The sequence below is a fragment of the Euleptes europaea genome, chromosome 3, assembly GCF_029931775.1.
Source record: "Euleptes europaea isolate rEulEur1 chromosome 3, rEulEur1.hap1, whole genome shotgun sequence".
Taxonomy (NCBI): domain Eukaryota; kingdom Metazoa; phylum Chordata; class Lepidosauria; order Squamata; family Sphaerodactylidae; genus Euleptes; species Euleptes europaea.
Window position 1 is genome coordinate 9,626,729 of NC_079314.1, and position 9,363 is coordinate 9,636,091.

Consider the following 9,363-nt stretch of genomic DNA (forward strand, 5'->3'; position numbering starts at 1 on the left):
CTGATGCTGATGGGCAGGTAGTAATAGACTGAGCAGCTTTATACTGCTTTATACTGGGAAGGGCTCAGTGATAGAGCATCTGCTTGGCATGCAGACGGCCCCAGGCTCAATCCCCGGCATCCCAAGTTAAAAGTACCTGGTGGTAGACTCTAGGAAAGACCTCCGCCTGAGCCCCTGGAGAGCTGCTGCCAGAGTAGGCAATACTGACCTTGATGGACCAAGGGTCTGATTCAGTATAAGGCAGCTTCATGTAATTCATTCATAGGCTCTTCGTCCTTCTAGTGCAGTCTGGTTGACTCTGGCTTGCCACAGCTCTCCAACAAAGAAGGATTTTCCCCTTCAGCTGGAGCTGCTGGCAATTGAACCAGGACCTCCGGCATGCAAACAGAGGGCTCCAGCCACAGGCAAAAGGAAGCATTCTTTTTCCACACTTGCAATTCATGGGTGGAATTAAGCAGGTGACAACCATGGCTGGGCCTCCAGATTATTTTAGAAAAGGACGGGATCGATGCAAGGAAGTGTCTCTCAAGGACACTTAGCTGTGATAAGCAAATGAAGCTTCCATGTTCAGGAGCAGTCTACCTCTGAGAAGCAAGTGCTGGGTGCTATCACCTGCAGGCCCTGCCTGTAGGCCTTCCAGCTAGAAAAAGGATGCTGGACCAGGTGGGCTTCTTAGGTCTGATCCATCAAGGCAGCCCTTTCCTTTCAGGCTTATGCCCTTCATTGACCCACCACTACCCTTTCTTCCACCGTGGGACTCAAGCAGCAGATGGGGGGAGGAGCTCCCCCGCCATCCCCCTTCCAGGCACTGGAGAGATCCAGTCCTGCTCAGCTTCAGCCCAGCAAATAAGGAATAGCAAATTAAGACCTACATGGCTTGGGGCTGGGGTATTTGAAGGATTATCTTCTCCAGCGTGGTGTAGTGGTTTGGAGCGGTGGACTCTGATCTGGAGAACCAGGTTTGATTCCCCACTCCTCCACATGAGCGGCAGACGCTAATCTGGTGAACCAGGTTGGTTTCCCCACTCCTACACATTAAGCCGGCTGGGTGAACTTGGGCTAGTCACAGTTCTCTTAGAGCTCTCTCAGCCCCACCTACCTCACAGGGTGTCTGCTGTGGGGAGGGGAAGGGAAGGGGATTGTAAGCTGGTTTGATTCTCCCTTAAGTGGTAGAGAAAGTCGGCATATAAAAACCAACTCTTCTTCTTCTCCCATGTGTTATATTGAATTTTGCAAGGGAGAAAGGTGGCTAATAAATGTTTTAATAAATAAGTAAACAAACAAACAAATGCATTGGGGTGCCCCCTGATCAGAACAGGGGTTTTACACTCGCAGCGACCGTGGCCTCATCTTGCAACCCCCCCCCCCATTGTTTGGATCCAGCACCCAGTAACAAACCTTCCCAGCCATATCCAGAGCGCTAAGGGGGTTTTTGTGCACTGAAGGCTGAACTGGTGGTCTGGGCTCCGGTCTCTGGGCTGCTGTTTGGGCCAGAGCTTTGGATGCTGCTGAGGATTTGGTTCCCTGGCTGCCGTCTCTGGGGCTGCCACATCATCCCCTGTTGCGGATGCCGATGATGGGGAGAACAGGAAAAAATGCTTTCTTGCAGGAGGCTGGCTGCCAGGAGGGGGAAGCTTATATTTCAGCTCCTGGCTCTGCACTCCAGTTCCTCTGGAAGCTTTCTAGGTTTAGTCTTAAGGAGAAGGACCCAAGCCCTGGCAAACCTCTCACTGCCTTCCTTCCTTCTTCTGTCTCTCTCTAGTTTGCTTTCTTGTTCTACATCCTCACATACGTGGGAGCCGTGTTCAACGGGATGACTTTGCTTATTCTGGGTAAGACAAGTGTGTGTGTTGGGAGGGGTGGATTGGCTCACACGGGTCATTCTGTATGCCTCTGGCCCCGATCCCCCTGGAAGTCACAATACGGCTGCCACTGTTTCCTTCCAGCACATCTCCTGGGGTATTTAGCAGCCACGCGGCAAGCAGCCATTCAGAAGCCAGAATAACCACTTTTTATTTATTTATTAAAACATTTATATCCCACCTTTCCTCGTGGTTTGAGGTGGCTTACAGTAATAGTTTAAAACATTTTCTGTTAAAACGAAAAATAAAATAGCGTAGAGCCAGCTTGGTGTAGTGGTTAAGAGTGGTGGTTTGGAGCGGTGGACTCTGATCTGGAGAACTGGGTTTGATTCCCCACTCCTCCACGTGAACGGTGGATGCTAATCTGGTGAACCGGGTTGGTTTCCCCACTCCTACACAGGATGCCAGCTGGGTGACCTCGGGCTAGTCACAGTTCTCTCCAAACTCTCTCAGCCCCACCTACCTCACAGGGTGTCTGTTGTGGGGAGGGGAAGGGAAGGTGATTGTAAGCCAGTTTGTTTCTTCCTTAAGTGGGAGAGAAAGTCGGCATATAAAAACCAACTCTTCTTCTCAAATCTACCCCCCCCCCCAAAAAAAAGACATGCGGCACCTCAAAGACTAGCCCATTTATTGTGGTAGATGTTTCCAGGGGTGAGAGCTCATGCCATCCAGTGCAGGACGGGGCACGGTAAGTTCTGACTGACGAAAGCTTCTGTCACAATAAATGGACCAGCCTAAGGTGCCACTGGACCCTTGGCTATTTTGGCCACAGGAGGTTAACGGAAGGTATCCCCCCTGCCCCCCAGGACTAGAAACCCAGCAGGCAAACCTTTCTGCCACCTTCGTGCCAGGAAAGGGTATGTCTGCTAAATTCCTACACAGGATCTCTACTGGGACCATTTTTGTTCAAATGTTTTACGTTGGCTGGTGACGTTATTCCTTCGGATGCCTCTTGCAATGCGCACTCTGGATGAGAATTGGCACTGGGTGGTCCAGCATAGTTTAGCTGCTTGAAACAAACTGTACAGATATGCGGGGGAGGGGGGGCTGTGCACTCAGGCACCCATCCTGCAAAACCTTACTTTTGAGTCCAAAATTTCTAACAAACTCTAAAGGACCAACACGAGGTCGGGCAGTGTCTCCAGTTGATGCTCTCCCCCAGGTGCCAGGGAAGGGATTTGGGGGGGGGGGGTTACAAGATTTTTGCCTTGACCTTTCTCTCTCTCTCTCTCTTCCTCCAGGAGTGATAAGTGCGTTTACCTTCCCTCTGCTGTACAGGCAACATCAGGTGGGTCTTTTGAAAGAGGGGGTGGAGAATGGGAGTAGCTGAGCTCCCCTCAAGGCAGAATTTGATTCCTAAGCAAGAAAGGGGGAGGCGGAAGCTGGCCTCTGTTATTCAAGAGAAGAAGAGGAGAGAGTCGCATCCCGTGGAGTGCCCTGGTGTTGCTTTGGAAGCACCCAGCCCAACATAACCTTTTGGCCTCCAAGGTTCTGGGGCTCAAAACAGGGTCCCTCCTGTTGAAGGCGGCACATGCTGCCCTCGGTGCTCCAGGCTGGTGCCTCTGATATGCCCATGAAGCCAGCTCTGCTTCTATTCTCAGAGCAGTCTCGTGCTTAAAAGAATGAATCGATAAGGGGGGGGCTTTGCACAGAGGGAAGCACCTGTTTGTGCCGTCCTTTGAAGCATGAAAAAGGTGCCGTTTCAAGCCAAGAGACACCTTTTTTTCCTATCTTCTTCCTTTCAGGCACAAATTGACCAGTACGTAGGGCTGGTGAGGAACCAGTTGAGTAACCTCAGAGCAAAGTAAGTGGGGACTCCCGCCTGACGTTACATTTGTGGGTCTGAGCAGCTCGATGGGTTGGCAAGGAACTCCTCGTGGTTTCTCTGCAGCCTCCGTGTGTTGCCTTTAGGGTGGTATCTGTTAGGTCAAAGAGGTCCTATCCCAGTAGAGGAAAACAGCTCTCTCTGAGCACATGTGGCGACTCCCGCAAGCGTTCACAAACCAGCATGTCGCTTGTGAACGGAGATGCGGGCAGGGCCGCAGCCAGACTTCCTTGCTAGGCAGCGCTGCCGGGTCTCCAGGCAGAGCTTCCAGCAAATGAATGGAAAGGCCAGAAATTCCCTCCTAAGCAGCAGCTGTCTATGAACGACCTCCCCAAACCCACAATTCTGTGTGTATTTCCCTCTCTGTTGATTGGTTAATGGCCAGAAACGTATACATCGAATACAAATAGCTATTTCTGAGTCTGGAAGCTTTTATGGACTTCCTTAAATAATAGCCTCCTTCAGATACCCTTGATCCCATTTCAGCCCCCTTGCCCTGATCCATTTTTAGCATATGGGAGAGAGAGAGACAGAGAGATTCCCCCCTCCAATGACTTCAGCATGAGAATGATAGTGGAAATCCACCCAGTGACATTCTGCCACTTTGGGGTGGGTGGGGAGTAGGGGGACCAGACATTTTCCTAATTTAAAAACAAGCTCACATTCTCTCATACCACACATTAAAAAGGCCGTTCTTTTGTCCCCTCTCCCCCAAAAAAAGTTGGAAAGGGGAATCAGCCAGATTTGAGTCTTAGGGCAAAAACGCATGGTCGCTTTAGCCTCCTTTATTCCGTTTCAGCCAGGATTGAGCGCACGTTTGGCGAAACGCATGCGTTCGATCCTGGCTGAATGCTGGCTGAAACAGGGAATAAAGGAGGCTAAAGCGACTGGGTGTTTTCGCCCTTAGTGACGGAGAGTCAGAGCTCCCTTCCTCAGTGTGCCCCCCACTGGCCCCACCCTAGCAGTGAGCAGCAGTCCGAAAGCAAAATCCCCGTGCCCACACGTGCCCTCTGGTGCCACATGGGGGCACTGCTGCCCACACTCGGCTCCATCCTCCGCTCCAGAAGGGATTAAGGAGCTCACCATGCTGCATCCGCGCTTCGTAGTCAGCTGCTGTTGCTGTGCTCTCACAGTGCCAGGATGGTGTCAGGACAGAGGGAGGCTGCAGCGGGCAGAACGCATGGCTCATTTGGAGGGCATGGATGGAGTGGGCCAGAAGGCAGGCTGCCGTTTAAGAGCAGGCTGGGCCCTGCGGGTCGTCTGTTCCACTGGGAGGGCACTTACCTCTAGCAGAAGGAGCCTTTTGTGGCTGGTGGAACGGAGCCCCAGGATCCGATGCATGTGCTGGACGGTGGGACTGGAGGCCCTCTGTGTCCTTTGCCCCCTCGGCCGTTTTCAATGACCACAGTCCGCATTGCTGACCCATCCTTGCATGGAACATTTCACATATTTAAGAATAATGAAGATGATGCCTGAAAGTTCTGCCCAGCAGTTAGACCGGGGGTCCCCAATGTGGAGCCCACTGTTCCCACCAAGTGTTTTTATATAGTGGGTGGGGCTTGTGCCCAGCAAGGCTCCGCTTCCTGCAGCAGTAGAGTTGCCAGGTCCCTCTTCGCCACCAGCAGGAGGTTTTAGGGGCAGAGCCTGAGGAGGGCGGGGTTTGGGGAGGGGAGGGATTTCAATGCCATAGAGTCCAATTGCCAAAGCAGCCATTTTCTCCAGGGGAACTGATCTCTATCGGCTGGAGATCGTTTGTCATAGCGGGAGATCTCCAGTTAGTACCTGGAGGTTGGCAACCCTATGCAGCAGCCATTTTTGGACTGAGACCACCATGCTGTGTCAGGTGCCCACAGGTTCAAAAAGGCTGGGGAGCCCTGAGATACCCTCTGTACACGTCATGCTTAACTTTCCTCTCTTTTTCCTAGGATGTTGGCCAAGCTCCCGACAGCCAAAGCAAAAGCAGAATGAATGGCACCCTCCTCTCTGTCTCCCCCCCCACGTACGCACTCTTTACTCTCAGACCTGTTCCTTTCACACCTTTGCCTGTTCCTCCCATGCCTGCCTCAACAAGAGACCCCCTGTCCCAGAACCAGAGCGCTAAACTCCCCTCCCATCAGACAGACAGGGCTCCCCCATCCTTGCCTCCCCACCCACGGTTAGGATTTGGTCACTTGCATCTTACCCATCTCTGACTGCCTGGGGAGGCCAGAAGGGAGAGCTCCCCAGCAGGGAGGGCAAACAGCAGCAGCCCCCCCCTTCTGCATCCCCACAGCATTCCCCTTTGTTAAACGCCAGCGGCGATGCCAGTTCTCCCACCAGCCGTGACCCACTAGGTGGTGGCACCTCCTCATGAAACCGACTGGGCAGCCTTTGGGGACTGGTTCAGTGGTCATCTGGCCCAGCTCCGTATCAGGTGGGCCCTTCCCAAGCGGCCCCCCACTAGGCCTCAGCTCCAAGGCCCAGAGCGGCACGCAGCTGGCTGAGGCAGCATCACTACCCCCCTTGCCCTGCCGTTCGGAGGGGAGTCTTGACAGCCCTTTCCTGAAGAGCTCCACTTCCTCACCTGTAAACTGGTGGCCAAGCTCTCTTCCCACCCCTCTTCTTGGACTGGTCCGGCTGCCCCCCTTCCCTCCACATGCCCAGCTAGAAGAAGCAGAGGAGTTGGTTTTTATATGCCGACTTTCTCTACCACTTAAGGAGGAATCAAACCGACTAACAATCACCTTCCCCTCCCCACAACAGACACCCTGTGAGGTAGGTGGGGCTGAGAGAGCGAGCTGTGACTAGCCCAAGGTCACCCAGCTGGCTTCATGTGGAGGAGTGGGGAAACCAACCCAGTTCACCAGATTAGAGTCCACCGCTCACATGGAGGAGTGGGGAATGAAACCCACTTCTCTGGAGTCCACCGCTCCAACCCATCAATCTTAACCATTACACCACGCTAGACCTCATCTGGCACGGTAGCAGAGCCTGGAGGCCCAGGACCTAACCCTGGCCACACTGACACTTAGAAACCAGTGGCGAAAGACAAAACATTGGTGTCCCTCAGCCTTCCGACTTCTTCACTGGTGTGAGGGGCATGGCTTGGCTTATTGGGAGGGGGGGAAGAGACCCACGGCAGCCGCCACCCCAACCCAAATCCAAGGCTCCGGATCTCTGCCCTCCCCCTGGCCTGGCCTCCTTGGCGAGGGAGGACTGAAGATTCTCAGACCCACCCTGACTGATGGACCCCACCAGGAATGGCTGGTATGGGCTTCATGGAGTTGCAGAGCTGGGATCCCCTTGGCTACTGCAAGCGCTCAGAGAGGAAGGGGAGGATGCCTGTCTCGCCCGCCACTGGGTGTCAGGGCAGGGGGGGCGAGGAATCAGCAGCCCCAAACTGGCCAAGGGGCACCACCACAGCAAGGAAGTTTGCCAGCGCAACTCAGTGGGCACAGCTACCCCGGGAGGCACCTTCCCGGATCTCCGAAGAGAAGCAGCCGCAGGATCAGGCCTCTTTCAAAACCATCCGCAGAGCCACAGAAGGCCCGAGATTGGCAGAAAGCAGCAAGACCTGAGTCTCAAAGGAGCACAGAAGCACCCAGGGCCAATTGCTGACTGCGCCATTCACGTAGAGCAAGACGGAAAGTGGGAATTCCTGTCCAAATATTAAATTTTAGTACGTGTTTTAAAAAAAACAAATTGTCAGTGGGCTTTGTGGCTTATTTTATACACGCACAAAAAAATTATTACGCTCGGCCTTGGATTAAAATAGCAACAGCTGGACTTTGGGTCCAGGAAAATATGGCTCAGGGGAGGTTTGTCTGCCCCATAATCTATATGGGGGGTGCCGCTCAAGCAGAATGTAGCCAAGAGGCGAACCCACCATCCTCCAGGACTTTGCAAAGGATTGCCTGGGGACTGGGGCCAGCCCCACTCTTCTGCTGCACGGTGCCAGAACCCTGCTGGCGGCAGGCTGCCTCTTCTAATGGGCAGTTCTCTGGGGCCTCAGAGCCATGCAAAGACCTGCCACCAGCAGTCCTTGGAGAGGCCAAGATCAGACTGCTGTGTGCAAAGCCAGGCCCCTGAACCTGCCATACACATCAGACCATTCCTTGGCTGGCTCGGTCTCATCCATTCGGGCCTGCAGCTGCTCCCCAGGGTCCCAGGCAGAGAACGGTCCTCCCCGCCACCCACCTGTGGCTCGAGAGCTTGGAACAGCAACGGCGCAAAGCTGGGAGCGTCTGCATGTGAGCAGATACTTCACCACTCCATTCCAGTGTTTCCCAGTAATATTTCCTCATTTCGCACAGCTCCTGCCCCATTCAGAGAGGATAAAAGATACCACCCTCTTTTCTTTCATCTACTAGAACTCTTGGCCATTCCATGAAATGGTTTGTATATTTGGGAAAGGACCAGCAGCCACACAGGCAGTATGGGGGTCATCATCTCAGGGGGAAGGGGGTCTGGCTCCCTGACCTCCTTCGCAATACACATGGCAGGTGTGTGTACCAGCATATTAGGCATTGCCTCAACCCCTCCCTTTTGGTCTGGGACTCTTTATTTGTTAAAGTAGTGCATCTACATCATATAGAAACAGCCCTTTCTTAAAAGCACAGATTAAATGTTTGAAAAGCAGTGGAAGGAAGGAACGAGGGAGAGGGGAGAGAGAAGGGGGCTGGTGACGGCACAGGGGCCTGCCCCTCAGACCTGCGCAAAGCCGGCTTCTGCCCCACACTTGCTGAACGGCCCCAGCCCCAAACTCTGAACAGAAATTACTTGTTTGTTCTGAGAGCACATTTGCTCTGTTCTGGTCAGTGGCACATCTATACCCTTGGTTCCTTTGTTTTGAAAGGATCAGAGTAAACCCATGGAAGACAATGCCTGTGAACAGCTGTTAACCGTATGATAGCAAAATAGAAACCCCAGCTACAGTGGCAATATACCTCAATGCGTGGATACCCAACGGTGGGAGGGGAGAGACATTGCTGTCATAGCCTGTGTTTGGCTTGGCTGTTGCAGGAATGCCAAACTGAACCGGCCCTTAGTAGAACCAACCAGCGAGAGAGTCAAAGACAGATGTCCCTTCCAACCAGCAGAGGGCACTCCAACATCAGGGTCTGGGAGATATTCTTTAGGTTTTTGCCCACGCCATACCACCGCAGACCCTGACCCAAGTCCAGCACTCTCCCCCCAGCCCACCCCCTCCCTAGCCTCAAGGCAAAGGGTTAAGGCAAGAGGCAGCCGGGTTCTGGTGCAGAGAAAATCAGGCAGATCTACGGCATCGAGATCTTTTATTGCACCGCAGTGCTGGCTTTTTTTAAACTTTTTTTTTCCTTTTTACATGAGTTTGAAAAAATAGATCTTATGTTCCTAATACAAAAAGTGCATCTTTTTTCAAAGCGGACTTTATTTGCCATTTCGCTAACCAGTTAAGTGCAGGAGGGACAGGCGGCAGCGGCAGAGAACCAGGCGGTCGCCCTGCTCCCCTCCGCTGGCCCTGCCTAGCTCAATAAAACACATCACAAAAAAATTACAACATGGGAGGGGGGAAATAATAATAATAATAATAATAAAATTTATAATATATTCCCCCATCCCCAGCAAGTGTATCATAAGCAAAATTAAAAAATAAAATGGCAGTTAAAATAAAACTCTATAGATTAAAAAATAAAATAAAAAAACAAAAACATCAAA

General features: G+C 52.5%; 1 protein-coding gene across 2 annotated transcripts in view; it reads left to right on the forward strand.

The window, feature by feature from the left end:
- RTN2 (reticulon 2) overlaps positions 1–5,707 on the forward strand; it is a 28,085-nt gene extending 22,378 nt beyond the window's left edge. For both annotated transcript variants that reach the window (XM_056846200.1, XM_056846199.1), the window contains 4 exons: positions 1,763–1,832; positions 3,104–3,150; positions 3,608–3,666; positions 5,613–5,707. In XM_056846200.1, coding sequence (XP_056702178.1) covers positions 1,763–1,832; positions 3,104–3,150; positions 3,608–3,666; positions 5,613–5,655 — 219 coding nt within the window. In that variant the 3' untranslated portion in view covers positions 5,656–5,707. The remainder of the gene's footprint in view (positions 1–1,762; positions 1,833–3,103; positions 3,151–3,607; positions 3,667–5,612) is intronic.
- The last annotated feature ends 3,656 nt before the right edge of the window (positions 5,708–9,363 follow it).